General features: G+C 34.6%; 1 protein-coding gene across 4 annotated transcripts in view; it reads right to left on the reverse strand.

Moving 5' to 3' along the window:
- The window catches only part of LOC127987523 (lysine-specific demethylase 4B), a 48,590-nt gene that overhangs the window by 2,315 nt on the left and 20,282 nt on the right, over positions 1–25,993 (reverse strand). For 2 of the 4 annotated variants that reach the window (XM_052589877.1, XM_052589878.1), the window contains exons 8-21: positions 22,750–22,887; positions 17,987–18,183; positions 16,336–16,565; positions 16,035–16,213; positions 15,829–15,952; positions 10,899–11,077; positions 10,494–10,695; positions 6,458–6,534; positions 6,064–6,119; positions 5,840–5,948; positions 2,606–2,791; positions 2,366–2,533; positions 1,935–2,054; positions 164–256 (exon numbers count right to left, since the gene is read on the reverse strand). In XM_052589877.1, the coding sequence (XP_052445837.1) occupies positions 164–256; positions 1,935–2,054; positions 2,366–2,533; positions 2,606–2,791; positions 5,840–5,948; positions 6,064–6,119; positions 6,458–6,534; positions 10,494–10,695; positions 10,899–11,077; positions 15,829–15,952; positions 16,035–16,213; positions 16,336–16,565; positions 17,987–18,183; positions 22,750–22,887 (2,058 nt within the window). Of the gene's footprint in view, positions 1–163; positions 257–1,934; positions 2,055–2,365; positions 2,792–5,839; positions 5,949–6,063; positions 6,120–6,457; positions 6,535–10,493; positions 10,696–10,898; positions 11,078–15,828; positions 15,953–16,034; positions 16,214–16,335; positions 16,566–17,986; positions 18,184–22,749; positions 22,888–25,993 lie in introns of all 4 variants that reach the window. The other 2 variants (XM_052589876.1, XM_052589875.1) reach the window with 1 other exon arrangement.

Consider the following 25,993-nt stretch of genomic DNA (forward strand, 5'->3'; position numbering starts at 1 on the left):
TCAGCGATGTCTGTCAGAACTCTCCAAATGGACTCCAACTGCACTGTTAGCTTGAAAAACCACAAAAGCTGTAAAGTATTAAACCTGCACTTTGGCTATACGTTGATGAATTTTGTTTGCAGAAACATACGGTACTTGGCCCGAAGTGAATAAAAGCGCTTACCATACGAGACATGACCCTCTTAGGCAGCTCTTGGTTCAGAGAGTGAATCTCGCTGCGCTTCAGTAAGATCTGTGTCTCATCCTGAAACTCCACCTGGACAGAAATACAGGCAGTTTAGATGCCTCGGATCCTTTTCTTGTAATATATATATATATATATATATATATATATATATATATATATATATTAATTAATATTAATATTTGATTAAGTATTAATATCTAAATATACAAATTATATAAAAAAAATTATACCACAATGTAAAAATAAGTCTATATGTAAAAAAGAAATGAAATTAATGTATTTAACATTTAAATATGTATTATATATTTACATTTATTCAAAATGCTCAAATTTGCACATGTACTACAAAATATGAATGTAATTTTAAATATTTCATTAAATCAATTATAAGTACTGTATAACTAATAACATTTTTATTTTCTCATGTTGTAAATGACATGTTGTATTTTTATTTTTATATTACTTTAAATAATTACAATCATATAAAATAATGATATGAAATGAATTTACAGGTGTATATATATATTTATATTTATATATATATATATATATATATATATATATATATGAATTTAAATATGTACAAAATATTCAATAATATTTTTTATTATAAAATGCCAAACACATGTACTGACAATTCAGCAATCCACATGTATTCTATAATGCAAAATCTAGTGTGTCAATGCTGTTGATAGAGCTGAAAAAAAAACTACATTTAACCCAGATCATTCCTTTAAAATCTCAAGAGCATCCAACAATAACATAAACTGCAAACTTTCCGCCAGTCTGCAATCAGCACCCTGTTCCAGATCAATTCCCAACGGCTTCAAGACCTGTCAGACTCACAGGCATCCAGTTACAGATCGCCCACAGCGAGTGGGAGAGTGTTTGTCACATCTTGCAAAGGTAAAAGTGACGTCACGAAAGCAATCGGCACTTGTTACGAATGCCATGACTCACACATGAGTCTTGTGGCGGAGGACAGAATCAAGCAGTTCGTTAATGCTGACAGAGGAGTCACAAGAGTTCAGCCGAGCAATGAAACACTGTGTGTGTGTGTGTGGGTTTGAGTTTTAAAGAGAAAGAATTTGACAAAGTCAAACTAGTTCATACAATGTGTCAAACAATGTATTAACATAGTTTGGTATGCCTCATTTTAGAAGAAAAACTGAAAAAGCATGTTCGTTTTAAGCTTTCTGGTAGTTTCTGAGTCACTTTTTCATTCAAATGTGACCCAGATGTGAATTAAAACATCGACCCATCACTGCACAAGAACACAAAAGCACTTCCTGTGAGGAGTGGTGTGTGTGCGTGAAATAGCTGATGAATAGCAGTCTACTTTCCACGTCTGCGGTCCATCACACCTCATAAGCTTCATCTAAAGACTCCATAAATCCCCCATGCGCCACATCTGCCTACTTTTCTCGTTTTCCCATTAATCTCAGCTCCCCTCCGCTCAATACATCAACGGCTGCTCTGTGTACAAGGAAAGCCAACTTTGCACCAAATGTGGGACTCCTGAAAGACTCGGATGAGATGTGGAATTACAAGAAAGCTGTCTTAAAGATTAAGGTTCTTAAAATTGGGTGTCACTATGGGTTTTAACTATATACTAACTATAATACGGTAGAAAACAAACAGTAAAACAAACTAAGCAAGCAATGAAATGTTTCAGTTTGAAATGGATAACTCTTTATATATAAAAGCATAAATAATTTAAAAAAAAATGTGTATACGTCGCAGCTACCTGATAGTATCGTTGGACATTTTCCCTTATGAAAGATGCGTTGAGAACCCGTTCGTCGAATGTCTTGACCACCACGAGTTCGCCCCGTTCTGGAGGGCCGTTCCTCAGACAGTCATGACTCTGGAACAGAGAAATCAAACAGATGATGGATCAAACAGACAGTTGTAGCTCTAAAATCTGATTAGATGAGCCGAAGTAATGGGCCAACCATAATAACCTAGAGGTAGATTTAGCCAATCTAGACTTTGACCAATCAGCATCCAGGACCAGACCTACGCATTTTTGACCACAATAAGCCACAAGATGCCAGACATTATTACAGTTACTTATTTATTTCCATTTTTTATTTTCTATTTAGTGGTGGAAATGGGCTTCAAGGCCAAAGCCAATTGGCAACCATGATCACCATAATAATGAGAAAACATTCTCACCAGCAGGTTCTCTGGGAAGACATTATCACAGTAGGAGCCGTCATCGAAATTGACCTCGTAGTAGTTCTGCGTGCCGATGCCGGTGATGGTGCAGCGATAAAACCAACCATTGCTGCTTCTGCCGATGACCTCCTGACCTAAAGACAGCTCGCGGGTGCGGTTTTTGACCTGCAATGGAGGCAACGCGTCAGTTTGAGGATCACCATGTGCATTGAGATCCCTTCTATAGCAGCTACGCACCTTCTGATTGGTCTGTTTGTGTTTGTGGCAGGTGACGGACACCACGTACGGCCAATCGGCTGGCTTCATGACGACTCCGGCGAGGAGGGCGCAGGTGACGTGGAAGGACGTGGAGCAGTTGTCCAACGAGCACTGGATACACGCACCCAAGATCTGCTTGGTCGTCTTGTGGCAGTAGACGCACTTCTGCAAATAGTTATGAGGAAACATGAAACTTGAGTTGCAACCTTTGTAACATGACGAGCTTCCATCATGACGAAAAGTGGTTTTATCCATCAGGCTGAATGGGAGTTCAGTGCTATAAAGCTTTTAGACTAATGGTAAAGAGCTATAAAAACAAACATTTATTAATGTGTGGACTACAATAAAACATTCAAAATGTTCACAAAAGATAGTCAATTTTAGAAAAGTATAAAACCTCACAAAGAAACTAATAAAAAAAAAAATAGAAAAATTGATTAAACATTCAGAAATGGAGAACAAAGCAAGAAATTAGTTAAAAAAAATAATATAAAACAACAGCCAGAACAAAACAAAAGGAAACAAATAGTGTAAGAAACAAGAAAGGAAAGAAAAGACACAAATGGAAGAATAAAAGAACAAACTAAAGAAATAGAAACAAACATATGAGCGAAAACGTATAGAGAAAAAAACAAACTAAAATAAATTAAACCCAAAATAGAGAAAGGAATGAAGGAAAAACAAAACAAGCAATGAATGCATAAAGAAAACAGAAAATAAACAGCAAAAGAAAGAGTCAATGAAAGAAAAAACTCAAGCCAAAGGAGGAATAAAAAAATAAACAATTAAAAAAAGATATGAACTAACGGAAACAAAAGTAGAAGGAATGAGCTAAAATAAACTAAAAAATAAAGAAAAGAAAGAAGGAAAACAGATGTAGATGAGAAAAAACGAAACGGAACAGAAGAAACGGAAAAAGAATAAAAGGAAAAATGATGGAGCAAAGCTAAACAAAACAAACCAAAATAAATGAAAAAGCACAAACAAATAGAGCTAAAAGAACCAAAACAAACAAAAAATATAAAACATGAAAGACAGAACAGAAACAAATTCAGAAACAGAAATAAAGAAAAGGCATAAGAGAAAAGAAACCAAGCTAATGAAGGAAACAAACCAAAAAGCAGACGTTCGCTAATAAACCAGATATTAAATGAAGAAAGTGAGATCATCATACCAGAACGGCGCCTGAGCCAAATGCCAATGCTAAACAGCTATTTGGCTCTTAGCTAACATTATTTCCATGTGTCAGCTAAAAATGAAAGTAATTTCAAGAGTGCAGCAGCAGCTCCGATGAAAGATTAAAAAAGATGAACATTTGCTATTAAAGCGAACAGCAGAAACGTTCACAAACACAGTCCATTTTGTATTCAACGTTGACTTAAGATGCAGAAATTAGGCTCGAATTTGTGGTATTTAAAATCTATGCACTTGACACCGCAGCATATTTTGCAAATATCCTCTCAAATGGAAACATGTTGTGTCCGTTCATCCCCGTCTCTCTCCTCTTCTCCTCCATTTCCGCCTCCAAACGCGTGCGCACACACAAACACAGAGGAATATCGACGGGGATAAAAATTCTTTATTAAATTGTCAATACTTCATTTCAACTCCCTGTGGCCAAGCGGCCGTAATGTACGACGGCCTTTCGGTGCGGCGCCAGCTCGGAAATATTTCATCGGCCGGTGAAAGCCTCTGATTCATCTTTCGCCAGGGATTGATTGCAAGACAGGCCAATGGACAAGAGAAGGGGAAAAAAATGTGTGATTTACGAGCATCCAGCTCGCAGTTATTTATTCATACATCAAGAGCTGGCATCCATTTTGTGTCGTGGCGAGCGAGAAGATAAAGCAACCTCCTTTTAATCTACAACACAACGCGGTTTCTTGTTCTAGAGTGAAACTGTGCAAATAACGAGACTGAATGCTTGATGTTCTTTCGTTTCTGGCACTGATTTGCAGTAAACCTTTGTGTTTCTGCTTGCTAATGGCGACTGGAGGCTGAAGTCAGATGCATGAACAGTACGAGAGGTTTATAGCATGTTTTTCATGTCTGAAGTTGCTTTGGGTTGTGTGTTTGTGCCGACACATTGAGCAGCATTCAGACGTGCGGCAGAGGAGGAGAAACCTGCCTATACAATCAATGCAGTTCATTTAGCACAGTGAGGAATGACACCTGATTATTCAAGCATTGCACATCATTAATAATGCATCATATCCTCTCAGGGAAAGAGAGAACGATGGCGAAACAACAAAAGAAGACATGGAAGATGTGAACGAAAGAGCAAATAAGATGAAAGAAATAAACTAAATGAAAAAACACAGATGAACAAATGAAAACAGAAGGCAAATTGATGAACGAACGAAAAATTTGGGAATGAATGAACAATGTACAAAAAAGAACAACAAAGAAATTTTAACAATAGAAAATTATACTTAAATCTGAGCAAAACAGAACAAAGTAAATAAAAACAGAAAGAAACAAATTAAAAATGTATATATTAAATTGAAACAAATTGGAAAAAACTAATATAAGCAAAAAAGAAAAACAAATGAGGAATTAACAAAAAAAGCATAAATGAAACAGAATAACGAGCAAAAAATGTAAAAGTAAAAAAAAACACGGCAAAAATAAGAGAAAAACAACTTAGGAATGAGCAAAAAAACGAAAATTTACAAACTAGCTAAAGTAAAAAAACAAAAACAAAAAAACATTGAAAAGAAAAAAAAAATTAAAAAGGCCAATAAATGAAAATAAAAACAAAAACAGACAAAACATAGTAAGACAAAATAGGCCTCAACTAAATAATAAACAAAAAATAAATAAAAACGCACACTAACAAATGAATAAAAATAAAACAAATTAACAAAAACAATCAAAAGCTGAAGCCCAACAGAAAAAATAAATAAGAAGAATAAAAGAAAACAACAACAACAAAAAAAACACAAATAAGTTGAAAAACAAATATAAGGCCAGTAAGGAACAGAAGAACAAACAACTGAAAACAGCTGTAGAAAATGAATGAAGCTACAACATGAACAAAAAAGAAGGAACGAAAGAAATAAACAAAAACACAAACGGAAAAATGAATAAGGACATCATACACAATGTAGCAAATCAATGGAGGCGCCAATGAGTGAGTGACCAAACCAAAGTATAAAACGAAACAAAAGCACAAAAAGGACATTGTGTCATCTTCTGTGTGTCTTAACTCACTAGACTCTTCCTGGTGTCAGGGACGGCCGTCACGTCCACAGGCTCTCGCTCCACCGCATTAACAAAGCGAGCCTCGGCCACAGCGACGGCACAGATCACATGAACCCACCTGCGGACGGGACACCAAACGCACGGTTTAGCAGAGTTCAGAGCACAGACAGATGCTGCGTAGCTTCTCGTAATTGACATGCGATATGAGAGAAACAGAGTTTGAGATATTAGACCTGTCATCTGTGGTTTTCTTCAAAGCTCCTCCTCTTAAACTGCACAGACAGCAAGCCTGCGATGAGAAACAACACCAATGAACACAATAACGAACAAAACGCTTCAGCGCAACAATAAATGTGCCATGTAGCGGTTTATAAAACGGAGAGTTCCGGTCCTTGAATCTGATTGGCTGAGCCAACATCTTTGTTTACTTCTGTGTGTTGCTTGGCAACCACTTCGTTAGAACCATAACTGATTCTGAGGAACTATATTGTTTCATTGTTTGGTGGAAGAATTCTGTTTTTATTTATATATATATATATATATATATATATATATATATATATATATATATATATATATATATATATATATATATATATATATATGAAAGGTGTTTGCAATACTTACGGCTGTCCATTCGGCAGCAGTACACCGAGAACACGTCCAGCCCTCCTGTTTCGTGTCTGGATTAACGCCGTAACAACCTGGGAGGAACGAGAACACAAACTTAGCTGTCTAAGAACGGAAAAATTTAAAAATTAAATAAAATATATATATATAAAAATAAAGAAAATAAGCACAAACGTACGTACGTAACAATGAAAAAAAGGTTTTGTAATTTTCCATTAAAAAATACTTTATTCATCTACATTTAATACAATAAGAATACAAGACGAATGAAACAAAATAAGAGAGCAAAAACGTATTAAAACAAAAATCAAAAGTCAAACCAAAAAGAAACAATTGGAAGAACAAAACCAAAGAGAAAAAGAATGAGGTGGCAAAAAAGCACAAAAGAAAAGAAGTAAAAACAAACGAAGCGAAAATAAATTAAACGTAGTATGTACGATTCACTAGCGTATGTTACTTTAAAAATGATGTCACAATTAAACAAGCTTAGAAAGAGGAAAGGAAAGAGGAAACGGCTATCATTTAAGGAATCGGCTAATCGTCAACATGTTTTACACTAAACAATACTTTTGGATAAAACAAATTTTTGAGTGTACCTCAAAAAAAACGCAGTTTCATTCCTATGGGATCTGTAAACTGTAACTGAGTGTCACACAACACAACTCGACATAAGAAAAATAAATAAAAAAAAAACGTCAGCTGTGGTTAAATGTGATTAAACGAGCAGAAAATCAAAAAAAGATTTTGTATCGTATAAATGATTCTGGTTTTGTCCATTAAAGTGAACCTTTTACAAATAACAATCGTAGTCCCGGATAGTGCGTGACTTAACAAATGCAGGTAAAATCGGATTTCCTCCAACAAACAAACTTCACAGCTAAGCGTTAGTGAAGCGGTCAGGTGAATCTTTCTGCCTACACCCACAGAAAAATGTCACAATGTTTACTAACAGAAAAAGGGTTTATGCACCTTTATTTTAATTTACAAAAGCACACGCCTATTTTACAAGAAGAAAAAGGTGAATAGTAAGTAATACAGACCATCTTCATCTCTCTATAGCAAGACCATCTCTGGTAATTACCACAGACTTCCTGTAAACGCGCACAACAGGAAAATTAACCTTGATATCGCGCGCACCGGAGGTGAAAGCTCACGCGAACGGAAAGCTGCAGTTGACATGCTGTCATTTACTGCTCTTCCCGCCTTATCGAAATCAGCAGCTTTCTGCAGGTAAACACAAGCAGCGGGACATCGCAGCCGAGCCCAGCCGGAGCCGTAATGGAGGACGGGATACACACACGGCCTCCGGGCATTAGTTTAATATGCGACATGCGCACATGTTCTGGAGAGCCATTTTCATAAGCTCTGTGAGTGAGTTCAAGCGTACGAGCGCTTAGCAGAAACCCAAAATAGCTTGGAGAAGCGAGGAGGCAAAGACAGCATCGACTAACAAGCTGTCTTTCACTTCACAGCCCTTTCTTCAAGCCTTCGAAAAGCAAACAAGCTGGAGATGCTGCTGTTGTTGTTGTTTTGTTCATTCGGGTCGGTGGTTCGCTGTTGCCGCTGTAAGAGGAAGTCGAGGGAACGTTTAAAACACCTCTGGGGAGCCGCGGGGAGCTCATGGCATGGAGACAGTAAATGAAAGCACTAAGCCACTTGAGGTCAAAATTTAGTGATTTTACTATGGTAAAGGGATTTTTACTATAGGAAAGGGGCTTTGATGCAGTAAAATCCCTATTTCATACAGCCTTAAGTGGCTTAATAATTATATTAAACCAAGTTCAGAGTAAAATGATTAAAGACATGCTTTTATTTTTTCCTTTAAAATATTTGGGGGAAATGATTCGATTAAAATTATACAAAAAACAAAGCATAAATAAATGAAATAAAGGCAGATGAATAAAAATAAAATATGAGAATAACAAAGAATAATGACAGTTTAATTTACAAAAAAGCTGAAACAAAGGCATAAAAAAGACAAACAACACAAACTAATTACATAATGCATAAATAAATAAAAATTATAATAGTAATATATATTTATTAGTATTAAAAAACAAATGAAAGACTAACTTTAAAGACAAAAAAAGAAACTAAATAAAAAATAAATAAACAATAGACATAAATTAAGGAAAATTTGTGTCTAAAAACAGAATAAAAGGGGGAAAAATTTACTAAAAATGTTTTATGAAAAATCTATGGCAATACCAAAAAGAGGAAAAGAAGTAAAGAAAAAGAATGGCAGAAAAATAGACAAATTAATTAAGCAGAAACAAAGAAACAAAAGAAATAACATCTACATAAAATAATCATACTTTATTATTATTGTTATTATTAAAGAAAAAAAAGATAAAAAAAGCACCAAAATAACCAAAAAATTGGAAGAAACGAGTAACACACTAAAACTAAATAATTCAAAATACAAAAATGAAGGAGAAAAGGGGGAAAAGAAATTGTGAAAACAAAATATGAGAATAACAAAAAGAAAGAAAGAAAGAAAGAAAGAATAGAAAAGGACAAAAAACGAATTAAGCAGAAACAAAATAAACAAAAGAAAAAATAAACAAAAGAAAAAAAAATAGAATGGAAGAAACGATTGACAAAAATAGAATTTCAAAAAATATACAAAAAGAACCAAATTAAGAATAAACAAAAACAAAAAACAAACAACACAAAATTAATTAATAAATGATCAAAAACAAAAAATGAACAAAAAAGTGTTAAATGTACAAAAATCTAAAAATAATACTTATAATTATGATTATTGTAGTAGTTTTAATTAGAGTTGCATAAAAAAATGATTCCACTAGTTAATACAGTAACTGTAGGCTGTCTTCCATATCCTGTGCAAAAATATATAACTGAAGGGACATATGAACACAGGTGCACATTAAATATCAGCTATTTCTATCGAACGCGGGTCATCGGGTGATAATCAAGCTAGAAATATCTGTTTCATAAGCTGTGCTTCTTTCAGAAAGCTTGAGTGGAGATGACAGCAGCGCAGGTAAGATATGAGCAAGTACTCTTCTGGCACACAGTGACGACTTGAATTAGTTTGACAGAGTGAAAACAGAGCGACGGTAAACTGATTAGTGCTGCTAAAAGCAGACGAACGCGCGACGGCTCATGCGAGAGCAATCGCACTTCATAAATCTGAACAACTCGCCGTGATGAACTTACAAACAGTCATCGAAAGGTATCTGAGCGAAACAGAGCGTTTTTTTAGCACGCTGACGTTCATCCGTCGTTCTTTCGCGAGTAAATCTAATCATACCGTCAGTCGATGGCAAATACCACGGCCGGATGCTTCTGGAAAACACAAAAACATCAAGAAAACTGAAATAAGTTTAGTCTAAACTGTCATTTTCGTTTAAAGCACAAACGGGCCAATCAGAGCGCGGCGTCACCTCTGTGAACTCGCGGCTAATTGGCTACGCGGCTTAGACTCGCGCCGTGGAGAGAAACCGGCAAAACGAGCCACTTTCCCCTCTCTGTTTTCCTCTTCGGGAGGTTTATTTTCTGTGCTCGTCTAAATAAATAACTGGAGTTCAGCCTGACTGACGGTAAATTGGCTGGAGTGACAGTCGGGCCGCCGTGAGACGCTCTCGCGGCCAGATAAAGACAGAATCAAGGGCGTTTATTAGCAAACACAGACACAGGAAATATGCAGATTGGTGTGAAGGAGGCAAACACACAGCTGGAGAGATACAGGTGCAGACGTGAAAAGATGGGAGAGTTTTTGACTTCTTTTATTATTAGGAGGAAGGCCAAGAGACTGACACAATACTAACATTATATATATTAGTTATTATATTGTACAATAGTCTATTAAGGAAAAACAGTGGCAACACACCAATAAATAAACAAAAATAAAGAACAAATAACCAAAGGCCTCCATCAATCCCATTGGTACAGAAAAGTGATTAAATGCCAGTGCACTGTAATTCCAAACCATGTTCTGTGTGAGGCTTTAGCTCAACACAGTAACGCTGTATCAAGAGAAGCACATGTGGGGTGTTGTGTGACTCACTAGCGTGGACCTGAAGACCGCAGCTCCCGCAGGACAGCAGGACGCTGGTGCCGTCGTCACCGATGTGGGAGTTCGACGGCAGCGGCTCGGTGTTCTCCGCACCCGCGCTGAAGCACATCTCTGGAACCAGCGGACGCGTGCGACAGCCGACCCGCGACACCAGACCGGACGTGTCCGAGAGGTGGAAGGGGTCCTTCATTGGCTAAACACGCACAAAAACACAAGAGAGGGGACAGCATGCTAAACCAAAGAGAAATAAACATGGATTCAAAACAACTTCCTGTTCAGTCAGGCAGTTTTTGATTAAAAAAGCATTGAAGTGGACCGGACTTTGTGATGATAGTCTGATAATGTGTTATGATGTACACAGTATTTCAGCTACTATAGTTGCGCTCAGTGCATTACCTGTGTGTACGGACAGAAGAGCATGCAGACGGCGCAGTGCGGCTCAATGGTCGCCATCGCAACGTTGAACTGTTTCTCGTTCAGGAAGTTTGGCACGCGGTTCTGCCACAAGGCGCTCTCCTCGGACTTCTTAGCCTCCGGCTGCACGCCGCCACCTACAGGCAGCCCAGAGTACAGCTCTACAGAAACACACAGAGAGAAAGAGAGAGAGAGAGAGAGAGAGAGAGAGAGAGTCACTGTACTATCTCTCTATACATCACCTTACAATCAATAAAGAATAAAAGAACAAAACTGATGAATGGATGGAGGGAATGAACTAACAATAGATGGATGGATGGATGGATGGATGGATGGATGGATGGATGGAATGAACAAACAATAGATGGATGGATGGATGGATGGAATGAACAAACAATAGATGGATGGATGGATGGATGGATGGAATGAACAAACAATAGATGGATGGATGGATGGATGGATGGAATGAACAAACAATAGATGGATGGATGGAATGAACAAACAATAGATGGATGGATGGATGGATGGATGGAATGAACAAACAATAGATGGATGGATGGATAGACAAAATGAACAAACAATAGATTGATGGATGGATGGATGGATGGATGGATGGAGAAAATGTACAAATGAACGACAGACAGACAGACAGAGATGGATGAATGATGGATAGAATGAACAACAAATGGATGGAAAGAATGAACAAACAATAGATGGATGGATGATGGATGGATGGATAGATTGAACAAACAATAGATGGATGGATGGAAAGAATGAACAAACAATAGATGGATGGATGATGGATGGATGGATAGATTGAAAAAACAATAGATGGATGGATGGAATGTACAAACAATAGATGGATGGATGGATGGATGGATGATGGATGGAATGAACAAACAATAGAATGAAGGATGGATGATGGATAGAATAAACAAACAATAGATGGATGGATGGTTGGATGGATGGAATGTACAAATGAATGAGCAACAGACATACAGAGATGGATTGATGGATAGATAGACAAAATGAACAAACAATAGATGGATGGATACTAGATGGAGAAAATGTACAAATGAACGACAGACAGACACAGACAGAGATGGGTGGATGCATGGATGGATGATGGATAGAATGAACAAACAAGAGATGGAAGGATGGAAAGAATGAACAAACAAAAGATGGATGGATGATGGATGTATGGATAGAATGAACAAACAATAGATGGATGGATGGATGGATGGAATGTACAAATGAATGAGCGACAGATATACAGAGATGGATGGATGGATGGATGGATAGATAAACTAAATGAATAAACAATAGATGGATGGATGGATAGATGGAGAAAATGTACAAATGAATGACAGACAGACAGACAGACATACAGACAGACAGACAGAGATGGATGGATGGATGATAGATAGAATGAACAAATAATAGATGGATGGATGGATGGAAAGAATGAACAAACAATATATGGATGGATGGATAGAATGAACAAACAATGGATGGATGGATGGATGGATAGAATGAACAAACAATAGATGGCTGGATGAATGAAAGACAGACAGACTGATGGATAGAATGTACAAATGAATGAATGACAGACAGACAGACAGAGATAGATAGATTATTTATTTCGAAGTGAATTAATCAGGCAGAAGTGGAACACGGCTCAGTATGAGCGTTGTTCTCTTCCTCTGAGCGATGACTCTACAGACAGCAGGTGAAGATGTATTTTTGGAGAGTTTTGATGCTCCTCTGTCCTGTATTTTGCCCCCTACAGTGACAGTGGGTGTTAGGGGTTTACAGCTGTCTGTCTCTTCATAACTCACAGCACAGACAAATCAATAACCGTCTTTCACCCGCCCCGTCTTATAAAGCGCTGATTGTTTGTGGCTGCTTTCTTTCATACTTTATTGCTTTTTCTCTTTGTGCTCGCAAGTGCACACTTTTGCAACAAACAAACAAACATAAAACAACATCTCGCCATCAAACCAGAACACTCCGAAATGAAACGCCGGCCTGAAATGTTCTAGAAACATTCATATTGTAAAAACAAATATAACTTAACATATTTTTCTTCAGTGGAAAATAAGCCATCAGACATTTAACCAGGATGCAAAGTTTCTTTTGTTCTCCTGAACTCCATTTGATAACAAATGCTGAATATTGTAATTTAATAACCTGCATTGTTGTAAATTAGGCCTCATTCAAGAAGCTAGTAAAACAAATTTACCAATCATTTCTAAAACCTTTCTTCCATAAATTATTAACCAATAGTCTTCTTTACTTTTTTTTCTAATACTTTTTTTTATCTTTTAAGAACATTATTATGAAGTACATTCATGAAACAATGAAATGTCACTGATTTAAATTTACATGGAATTCTGCAAAGTCATTCGATTTAACAACTTTATGATTTCATGACTACAAATAGTATGGTCATTTATGAAACTAGCAAGACAATTTTGCATCATTAAATTGAATGTCATTCAATACTTTTAATGGACATTATTTGAATATATGGAAAAAACATGTAATTTAAGAGCAGGTTTATGAACAATTTAAAAATTGTCTAATTAAAATTGAAACAATTTTTTATACATTATTTCAAATGTAAGTTTTGAAGCATAAGGAAAAACAAGCAATTTAACAATAGCTTTATGAACAAATTAAAAATATATTTAGATTTTACGACTGCCATTGTGAACGCTATCTATGAATGTGGAGCAAAATTAATTCAGTTAAAACTTTTATTAAAAATATTTTTAAATTGCTGCATTAAATTTATGCACATTTTATACAAAGTTGTAAGAACATCCTTAGACTTTTCGAATGTTATTTCAAATGTAATTTTTGAGAGATTAGAAAAACTATTTTCTGTGCATGAATGGGTTTATAAACAAATTTACATACAACAGTTGATTTTAAAAATGTCATTACGAACTTAATTTGAAACGTGTAAAATGAATATCAACATTTTTCATAATACTTTTCTAATGCAAATTTCTACATTAAATTAAATGAACTATGCAAGAACTCTTTACAAACATTCCATTTTACGGACATTGTTACAACCTACATTTAAAAAACATGTAGCTCTACTAAAATTTTTACTAATATAATTACGAATAACCTTAAAATCACAATATTTTGCAAGAATATAGTTTTTGCATGCAAGAATGGCTTTATGGATGTCATTTTAAGGACGTCATTATAAAATGTATTCAAAACATGAGCAAAACAAATTCGCGAAAATATTTTGTAATTCCATTCTAAAATGTTACACAGAAATTTAAAGTGATAACTAATAATGTTTTTCCAAACAAACAAATAAGGCCTCAAATATAAAATGTATAACTTATTTTAATTTCATACTTAAAAGTCCTCATTAAATCAAAATAAAAGTTTTTTGGGTGTTAGCATTAATATTTTAGTCTTAAGGTTATCTGTAAGATAATGTGCTTCAAAACAGTGACAAAATTCTAATTTAGAAGCATTCAAAGCATGCAGTTTTTTAGTCACATCATACTTCATCTTTTTATCAAATCTTCTGACCAATCAAATGCTCTGCAGAGTCCTGCATTATATAGATCTGTCACTTGTTCACAGTGTAGTATTTCCTGTACAATGAATGGCTCGTAGTGCACAATCTAGGTGACAGGGAATGATTCAGACAGTGTAAATATGCTTTCAGTTGGTGCAAATGAGCTTTCACATTGTTTCACACGAACCGCTGCAGCACACATCTGGACTTTGGCTCCGGCCCAGAGACATGAGCATTTATTTAAAAAACATGTTTTACTAAGAGTTTCATATTTAATCTAGGGGGTAATCTATTAGACTGTGGCTGACAAATGTGACTTTTCCAATCTCAGCTGTTATGGCTGGCCCGAACAGATATAATTAAAACACTTTTGATTATTTAAAAAAAGAGACGATATGTCGCGTCCTTTCTTCCTGTTTCAATTGAAATGATGTCACCACATAGAATGTCACACATTTTGATATTACTAGAACTGCTCTGTCAATATCTATCTGGACGCAGTCAGCATATTCAATTAAAAGGTTTTAGTTCAAGAATATCTACAGTCACCACTGGTGTTCCCCAGGGTTCTGTTTTGGGTCCACTGCTTTTCATTATATATATGTCCCTCTTGGTTATATTTTAAAGAAATATGGTACTAATTTTCACTGTTATGCGAATGACACCCAACTTTACCTGTCTGCCAAACTCACCTGTTCTTTTCCACCACCATCTTTGTCAAGCTGTTTAGCTGAAATTAAGGATTGGCTTTCAGCGAACTTCATGAAGGTAAGTGGCAACAAAACTGAGGCTCTGCTTGTTGGCACTAGATCTGTTGTGTCTAAATCTAACTGTTTCTCTCTATACATTGTCTATCCTGCAATCTGTCCTACCTCTCACTTCATAATCTTGCAACAAAATACCTTACTCAACTTCTCCATGTTTACACGCCTTCACGTGCACTTAGATATTCATCTTCAATTTCTCTTGTGGTACCTCGGATTCGCCTTACTACCATGAGTGCCAGATCTTTTAGTTATGCTGCCCCCCTGCCTATGGAACTCTCTTCCCCTCGATGTTCACGATAGCGAGTGCTTGTTGACTTTTAAAATGCGTCTTAAGACATATCTTTTAAACATGTTTTATTGAGACTTAAATGCACTTTATATGTATATGCAGTTTGTTTGTTGTGTGTCTTGTCTTATGCAGTGACCTGAATATTGCTTGTAAGGTGACCTTGGGTGTTCTGAAAGGCGCCATGAAATAAAACGCACTATTATTATTATTATTATTATTAGAGAAACATTGCTTGTTTTAAGGCACTTCGGGGGGGCTTTAAAGTGCATTGCACTTAATGTTTATTGTTAATGATGTACTCACCTTCGTCGCTGGAGGCTTCCTGTTTGACTATGGAGTGAGGAGAGCGCATGGGCGGCTTGCTGATTGGATGTCTACGACTCTTCTTCACTTCAACTTTCTTCTTCAGCTTCGGGAAGGGACTCAGCTGGGAACAAAAACATTTAACGATAAATTTCCTCATTGTTTAAAATCCCCTAAAAACCCTTGGGATCAGAAAAAGCACTGACCTGTAGGTCGGGAGTGGCTCCGTTACTGTCAACATCACTGGAAGCGAACTGCTCAAACACCTCCTGGAAGGAGAGCTCGCCGGGATGCTTTGGCTTCTTCTTTTTCTTCTTCTTCTTCTTCTCCTCCTCCTCCTCCTCTCTGTTTTCCGGCGGAGGATCCTGGGAATCCATTTTTCCGTCTTCACAGAATATGGAGGAACGGGAAGAACAATTTTTACCATCACACATTCAGTAATAAAAAGGTGTCTTACTCTGTGGTTACTAGGGTGGTTTCTATATGTTAAACGTTCATTCCTGTCACCTTCTTCCCGAAGCGCTGCTTCCGCCTGCTCCTGCTCCTCCCTCTCCAGCGCCTCCAATGTGAGGAGCGCCTCCCGCGCCATGCGCTCATCCCTTTTCTGCCGTCGCTGCTCCTCGCGCTCCTCCACCTTGTGTAGATACTCATTCATATCCAGCTTCACTCCCTCCTCGTCCAGGACCTTCACCTCCTCCAGCTTCAGACGCCGAAACTGTTTCACCCTCGCCTGAGCTCTACAAAAAACAAAACAAAACAAAACAACGAAAACGGTTAGCAAAATTATTTCAACTTACACATTTCCCACTTCATAGTTCTTATTTATTATGATTTTAACTGTAAAGGTCAATGGCCGTTTCTGTTTGATATTTTTTATCTATTACAATTCAAGCTAATTTTACAATTCAGGTAACAGGTCAATAAAAACTTTGCATAAGCGTTCCAACAACAACGCAAACACAAATTTTTATTTCAAATAAAACCTTTTCCCACTTCACAGATTTACGTATTACGATTAGAAAATTAAAGGTTAAATGTCACTAAATACCTTGCAGAAGTCTACAAAAAAACATCGCAAATTGATAACGAACTTTTATTTAAAACCAAATATTTTCCCATTTGAATAATAAAAACGTTGCCTAAGCTCTATTTACCCTCCCACCCCAAATAAACAAACAAACAAACAAACAAAGCAAAGATAACTTGTATTTCAATCCAAACGTTTCCTGCTTTGTAGCCTTATTGTTACGATACTAATAGTAAAGGTCTAAGGTAAATAAAAACTTCACCTGAGCTCTGCAAAAAAAAAAGCAACACAAGCGGAAAAGAAACATTTCAACCCAAAAAGATTTCACTTGATAGTTTATTATAATTCTAACAGTAAAGGTCAATAAAAACTTTACCTAAGCACTTAAAAAAAAAAACGCAATGCATAACATTTATTTCAACCCAAAAACCTTTCTCTTGACAGTTTTTAAATATTACAATTCGAACAATAAAGGTCGATAAAAAATTTACCTAAGCACTTAAAAATAAAATCCTATGGATAATGACCTTTAATTTCAACCCAAACATTTCCCGCTTGTTTTTACTGATTCCGATTCAAATTGGTTTGAAATGAAGCAATTAAAACCATTAAAATGAAACAATGATTTTTTTTTTCCCAGCAGGAAAAACCTCAAGTTTTCTGACTTGATAAAATTACAGTATATTTATTAAAATTCTAACAATAAAAGTAATTTCACTTCTATGTCACAGAGACATTGTTAAAACAAAACAATGCATGTGCACACGTTTTCGACCAGTGACAAAAACTGTTTAAATTATATTTTTCTGTATTACAATAGCTGTTACTATAACTGACCATAAATGTCATCTTAACGTGTCATTCCTACGTCACGCTATCTAAACTTTTAACTTTTATCTTTCCATAAGATACTATGAGCGAGCAATTTAACAATGTTTTTTGTATTGCACTAAAAGCACATACTATACTCACTGCTTCCGAAACTTTTTCATGGTGACATGTTGTTGAAACTAAACAAGTTTTCATTTAGCATTATTCCATTTATTTTTGTTTAATTTTTTTGTTTAGCTTCTAAAAATCAATGAAAAAGGCCAACCAGCAACCAAATAAACACAGAAAATTGGCCGGCACCTGCGCAGGAGCTTCTCTCTGTACGTGACTCTGGTTTTCCTCCAGTGCTCCAGCTCGGGGCTGGTGAGGCTCGTGGGCTTCAGGTGGTCCAGGACCATGTTGTCTTTCCCCTGTTTCCACAGCTCGTATCGGTCAGGCTGCAGACAGCGAACGAAGACGTCCATGGAGATCTTCACCATGTCCTTACGGCACGAGCACTGCAGAAGACAAACGACAACCAACGACATTAGAACAGTTATGTCTCGAAGTTTTGATTGCATGATATACATGATGTGACACAATGACGGCTAATCAGAATGAAGGTTTATTACACAAATATGAGGAGTGATACTGGATACATGAAATTGCATGGTGGGCGGGGCTAATCAGCACAATTTTTGTTTTTTCAATAATATAATTGGTAAAAAATGTTATTAATGTACATTTATATTGCATTATATTATTTTTAAATTCAGTTTTAAAGTACACTTTTGCATGCATGCATTTTTTTTATTTATTTTGAGATCTAGAGTAATATGAATAAAATGCTAATTAATTTAAAATGTCTTAAATATGTATACATTTTATAAATTAAAAATATTGATGTAATAATAATGATGAATAAATAGCATAATTAAATATTAAAACACATTCATTGTTATAAAATAAAGTTAAAAATGAATACTATGCACATTCAAAATAAATATATCTAACAAAAATTTTAATTTAACTAAATATTTACATTAAAAGAATAATACAAGGTTATCTAAATAAAAATAAAAATAATTATACTAAACATTAATACAAATATTTAAATAAAAAAAATAAATGTAGATGATTTAAATGCATTTGAATGAGAACAAAATATTAAGTTTTTCTAATATATATGCAAATTAACAAAAAAAGGACCTTAAAAACTACAGAGTATTGGGGTTCAATAAGATGAAACTATATAACAGATGAGAATCAAATGAACTGCATCATTGGAGTCGTGTCTGAAACAACGATTGAACAGAAAATGAAGGCGATAGAAAGGAGATGTGATGATTAGATGAAACAAGTCTTCACGCAAGATTATTAAACGATCAACGCCGACGACTGGAAGGAGAAAAAAACAAAACAAGCTTTTAATCGCAGAGTTTGCGCGGCGTGGACCAAAGTGAAAAACGCACAAATCAACATCTCTCAATCAACAGCGAGAGAGAGAGAGAGAGAGAGAGAGAGAGAGAGAGAGACGGATGGAAATAAAAGTCATTTTCCTGCGAGCTGCAGTTGGCTGTATTACATCGAGCCGTTATTTCCTGCGCCGCGCCGGAGCTGCTGTTCAATTACCAGAAACATTCTGCAGCTGAAGTGAAGACAAACACAGCAAACCCTGTGTGTGTGTGTGTGTGTGTGTGTGTGGGCATAATAATGGCAACAAGCGCTATTCTTCACTCCGAAATGTCAATGTCTCGCAGCGTAACTCCGGGGCTTGCCATATTATGCTCTGAAATGCAATTCCAACCCGACTGGAAGGATCCGAGTCCACCTGGAAAACAAGCAGCGCTGAGGAGAGGAACCAACCAAAACTAAGAGTACAATCACACTGTGAACATTTTTCAGGAAGGAACTGAGACTCTGCTGTTTCCAAAACACTTCTACATTTCTTCAGCAAAGATTGTGACAATAGGGAGATACATCTGTGTGTGTGTGTGTGTGTGTGTGTGTGTGTGTGTGTGTGTGTGTTTAAGAATATGTTTAGAAAGATAAAAAGAATGCATTGTGATTATTTTAGACCACAACAATGAAAAATTAAACCGGAAAAAGAGTAATTAAAAGAGTAATACAAAATAATGTATAATAATTTAAAGTAATAGGTTAAAATAAAATGTATAAATATAAAGTTAATAGTATAAATTAATAAAAATAAGTTACATAAAATGTAAAATATAAAAATAAAAAAACGTTTAACGTTAATTCTGTAGTTGAATACTTTCATAATTGGAGAAAAAGGAGAAAAAAATATGCTAAATGGCAAAAACGCCGCTAAAACTACAAATTACTGGTAAAAATTGTAAAAATAAATATATATAAACTACAGATTAAAAGATTGAAGCAACATTTTTTTTTTTAAAGAAGTTTCTTCTGGTCACCAAAGCTGCATTAATATGATTAAATATATATATATATATATATATATATATATATATATATATATATAATTAATTAATATTTAAAATACCAGTTTCTATTTTAATATATTTTAAAAGGTAAATTATTCTAGTGATGCAGCCCTACGTTTTCAGGATTCTTTGATAAACAGAAAGAAATAGATATCTGTTGTAAGATTATAAATGTCTTAACTTTAGCTTTTGATCAATTTAATGCATCCTTGCTTAAAAAATATAAACGTTTTAAACTGTAGTGAATATATAAATGTAAAATGAAATGAACAAGCAAAAAAAAAAACAAAAAAAAAAGAATTAAAGATATGTATAAAAGTGAATAATAAGGGAGTTCAAAAGTTTTTACACCGTAAAATAAAGTAAAAAAAAATAACAACAAAAAAAATGATTATTTTGACACTGAACTTTCTGAGATGAATCTCTTTTACTGCTGTATTTCTCACTTCTCAACCAGGAAATGGAAATGGAGAAAGAAACAATCACAGGCCTCTGAAGACACCAGAGCAATGAAGCTGCGTCTCATTTCTGAGATGAACATGTTAATAACGCTGTAAACTCATCGTGTCTCTCGCTCTAGACCAGGTCTGGCCATTACACGAGCCGCTGAAGGTCCATCATTACCTGTTTCTCTGAGATCTCACACATGATGGACGCTTCATTCACAATGATAAACAAAATCAAGTAATACGGTCTTATTTTTATAATCTGATTGATAGATTCATTCACGGCACCATTAATTTTTTTTTTAATTTTTCATGCATAAAAATGTATATATAACAAATGCATATTCACAGCATCAGCAACACCGTTTCTGCACATAACAGATTCTCTAAGAGGCCAGAAGTCAGTATTTTGTCATGAATGTGCAGGTTTCAAGATCTCTGACTAATGAGGCCCTCCATCAGACGCTTGTAGAAGAGGAAGGGAAATAATGAGAGCGACGCGAGAGAGATACAAACACTAGATCCGCTCATGCGCTTTAATTAGCCGCGTGTCTGTGATCCCACATTCAGCACATCGCTAATCATTACAATACATCCAGATCATCACGTGTGACGAGTCTCTAAATGCCAGAGTGCAACACAGGCAGGAAAAACCACTCGCACATGTGTAATATTAGAGAGAGAGAGAGAGAGAGACAAACGAGAAGGCAAGCAAGAAAGGCAGAACAGGAAAAGAACAAAAAAAACAACACAAAAGGAAATAAAAAGAACAATCAAAATGAAAAAACTAAGAAAAAAGACAAACTGAAAACGTAATGAAAAGGACACACACAAAAAACAAACAAGGACAAACACAAGGAGAAAAAAAGAAACAATAAACAGAAAGAACAAACAAAAAGAAAAAAAACGATTGAAAAGAAGACGAACAAAAGTAAAGAACAAACAAAAATGACAAGTAAAATTAATAAACGAAAGAACAAATGAAAAGAAAAACAAAATAACAAAAAAGAAGCAATAAATAGAAAGAACAAAAAAGAACATGAAAACAAAAAGGACAAACAAACAAACAAAAAACGAATAAAAAGGACAAACAAAAGAGAAAAAGAAACAATAAAAAGAAAACATGAAAAGGACAAACAAAAATAAAGAAACGAAAATGAAAAAGAAAAAGGACAGACAAAAAGAAAATGAAAAATAAATGAAAAGGACAAAAAGAAAGAATGAACACGGACAGACGAAAAAGAAAGAAAATGAACAATCAAAAAGAAAGATCAAGTGAAAAGGACAAACAAAAAAACAAATGAAAAGAAAAGACAAACAAAAGTAAAGAACAAACTAAAATGACAAGCAAAATTAATAAACGAAAGAACAAATGAAAAAAACAAAAAACAAAAAGGACAAACAAAAAGAAGCAATAAATAGAAAGAACAAAAAACGAACATGAAAAGAAAAACAAAAAGGACAAACAAAAACAAAAAACTAATAAAAAGGACAAACAAAAAGAGAAAAAGAATAATAAAAAAGAAACAATAAAAAGAAAGAACATGAAAAGGACAAACAAAAATAAACGAAAAAGACAAAAGAGAAACAAAAAACAAAAAGGACAATCAAAAAACAGTGAGAAGAAAGAAAAGAAAGAACAAATGAAAGGAAATAAACAAAGAAAAAAAAAGAACAAAAGGACAAATGAAAAGAAATGAAAAAGAAAAAGGACAGACAAAAAGAAAATGAAAAGAAAGGACAATCTAAATGAAACGACAAATGAACGACAAAAAGAAAAGAAAAAAGAAATGAAAAGGACAAACAATGAATGAACACGGACAAAAAGAAAGAAAATGAACAATCCAAAAGAAAGATCAAGTGAAAAGGACAAACAAAAAGATATTCAAAAGAAAGGTCAAAAAAAATAAAGACCAAACAAACAGGACAAACAAAACGAATAACAAACAAAAAGGAAAAATCAAATGAAAAACAAACAAAATTGTACAAAACCCAAGAGAAAGAAAAAAAGGGTGAAGGGATGTGACAAAAACAAACAAAAGCATCAAATGAAAGGACGAATGAATCAGGAGCGAAGCAGCAAAATGAATGAAAAGTACGTGAAATAACTAACGAAAGCAGAAAAGAACGAGTGAAAGAGTGAAAGAGAGTGTGGAGTTATAGTCGCGCTCACCAGTGTGGCCATCTTGCCGTAGTCGACCCAGCGCAGGGTTGCGAAGTTCGTGGACTCGGCGCAGTTGAAGCCGTGGTTGAATCCGGCGTGATATCCGTACGGGAACGTGATCATGAACTCGCCCTCCTCCTGCGTGATCTACAAGAGACAGACAACAGCAGCTAAATCATCACAAAATCTACGTCAATGTTTTACGCCATCTGTGCTGATTATAATGTCGCACAAAATTAATACAATACAATACGTAAGTAAGAGAATTCGATTCTTACGCCAGTGTTGGAGAACTGTAAAAAGTACAGCATTTTATAGCAAAAAAACCTATTACTATAATGGTATACGATAAAAAGCTGTGAAAAAACAAGGAATTTATTTATTTATTTATTCAGTTTTTAACGCCATGTTAGCATCATAGTGATCTCTGAAAAACTTATACAAGGTATACGAATGAATGAACTATGAAAAATTTAAGAAATCATGTGAACAAATTGATTAAAAAAAATAAACAAAAGGAACAAACAACCTGCTACATTTATTAGCTATATATTGGATGAATACTTACAAATAAAAGTCAAATTACATACGAATTAATACTTTTAAATTAAATTGACTTATAAAGGGGATAAACTACTTTTATTATTATTATTATTATTATTATTATTATTGAAATAATAAATTAATGATTAAACAACTAAAATGTCAACTTAATGCAATTAATTTAAATTTGATTTAATTAAAAAGTGAGGTATTGTAAAATACCTAAAAAACTTAAAAAATTGAAATTAAAATTAGATAAATAATAATAAAGTAAAATAAAATTTATTTTGTTAATTTTATTGTTTGAATTTTTAACTAATAGATGAACACTTTAAAATACATTTAAATAAACATTATAAAAGTAAAAAAAAATTCCAAAGAATTATGAATTTGAAAGAAAACACAATAAAATTTAAGAAAAATGACAAATGAAAAAAAAATACTTGTGTAATTCAAAAATGAATGCATGGATAATTAAAAAAAAAAACAAGAAATAAAAAATAAAAGACAAAAGCAAGACATAATTATGAATGTGAAAGAACAAAATGAAGGAATTAATGAAAAATTATAAACAAATTAAGGAACAAATGCATAAAAATACAATACGTAGAAATGATAGAATGAAATGAAATATATACATACACACACACACACACACACACACACACACACATATATAAATAAATAAATAAAAGCACAAGTGTCCTTGCAAATAACTGGAGTTTGAATGTCAATATGCGCAGCACTTTCTTGTGAGTTCTGCATGTGTAATAATCATGAAGCTCTCGGCTGATCCTCGCGGGACGCATGTGTCTCTGAAGATGGAAGCGCTAGATGTTACATTTTTTCCCGGCTATTGCTCCGCTTCCCTACATATTATTAATTTCATCCGGCTGCACAGTGATCTGGGCGATGGCAACATTTAAAGGACTCAGTGAACTGTACTTTGATGAAAGAGCCAATAACTGCTGAATTAAGCTGCAAACGACACTTCAGAGGGAGAAAAAGCTGTCGCGGGAAAATCAGCCGGGACTGAGAAACACGCCGGCTTCCAGCGCTAATATCTGCAGCCATTAGCGGCTGATGGGAAAAGAAATTTGCTGTGAGAAATCCTTAGCCTCCTCTCCATTTATCGTCTCCTTCAGACCTCGGGCCCCTCAGCCGCAGGCCAAACGAAACGCTGGAAAGACATTTCCAGACGCTACGAGCGCAATTAAGGTGGAGGCGTGGAGCATGGCCGAGAGTTAGCCAGCCTTAGCTAATGAATATTTTCATTTCACCCCGTTTTCTTGCTTTGTGATCAGCAGAGTCGCTCTTCAGCTTCACACTGGCGTCCATTAGAAAGAAAGTAAAATTCATTAATGCTGTTTGGAGTTATATTTCTATGCTACGTGTCTGGTTTTTCGTACAATTAAGTCCTCAGGCGTTTCTACTGTTAGCGAAATTAGATTAATTCCACACTTGTAGAGAACGCGATACTGTGTTAGTGACGATTAAAGCTCAAACTAACATAAATAAATATTTAAAAATAAAATAAAAATATATATTTATAATAAATACATTTAAAATGCAATATAAAAATAAAGTAAAAAATATTTAAAAGAATTACAATGAACAAACAAAAGAAAAAATGTCAACATGTGAATAAGCACCAAAAATAACATGAAAAAGTATAATAAAAATAATATGACAAAACTAATTTTTATTGGAACTGAATCAAAGGGAAAAAGTCAAGTAATAAAATTAACTCAAAATAAAATTTTATTTTAATTTAAAAAATAAAGTCTGGTATTATGGTGTACATTTGCATTACAAAAAAAATATATAATTGCAAAAAATATAATTTTAATAAAAAAACATTCAGTGAAATTCACTGTCAATTTTGTACATTTGTATTAAAATAAATAAATCTGTTATTTAAATATCATATATATTTGAATAAAAATATTCAAAAATAATTAAATTTACAAAATATTTAATAAAAATGAAAATGACTAATTAGAATTTTGCATTAATGCACTGTTAATAAATTTAAAATGTAATACATTTAGAAATAAATAATAAAAAGTATTCATTTTAAATAATTATTAAACCTAATAGCATATTAATGTGTGTATAAGTTTTGAAACATTTTACCACCAAATATTAATACAAGTTTACAGAAGATGAGAACCAAAAACAAGACTCAAAAGTCTCAAAAATCTGACGCAAAAAAAAAAAAATCACTTAAAATCAACATTAAATTAATTTACAACCTTCCATAATGAGTGTATTTTAGAGTGTAACAGGTTGTTCAACAAGAATCGAAGTACATTTTGATTTCATGTTGACATTACATTAAGGTACTTAAAAGAATACCAAGGTATAGCATCCGAGAAACTTCCTATATACTGGTATTAAGTGTTGTGGTATGTTTCGTACAGTCTTAACTGTCACCATAATGGCGGAGCGGATGAGATTTAATGCATGATTCCTGGGTTTCTCCTCACACTCTCACCGACTGTTCACTAGCAGGAGTTTGAGCTGAAGCTCTAATAACGTCCCCAGACACACGGAGAGAGACAGACAGACAGGAAACCTGCTGAAATCAACACTTCAGCTTCTCCCTCTCTGTTTCATCTCACTCCGGCTCCACCGAGTGTCACATCGACTCAAAAGTGACAATAACATCCGTCGCATGGAGGAGCAGTGGAAGCCAAAATCAGGATTG

The sequence above is a fragment of the Carassius gibelio genome, chromosome B22, assembly GCF_023724105.1.
Source record: "Carassius gibelio isolate Cgi1373 ecotype wild population from Czech Republic chromosome B22, carGib1.2-hapl.c, whole genome shotgun sequence".
NCBI classification, from domain to species: Eukaryota; Metazoa; Chordata; class Actinopteri; order Cypriniformes; family Cyprinidae; genus Carassius; species Carassius gibelio.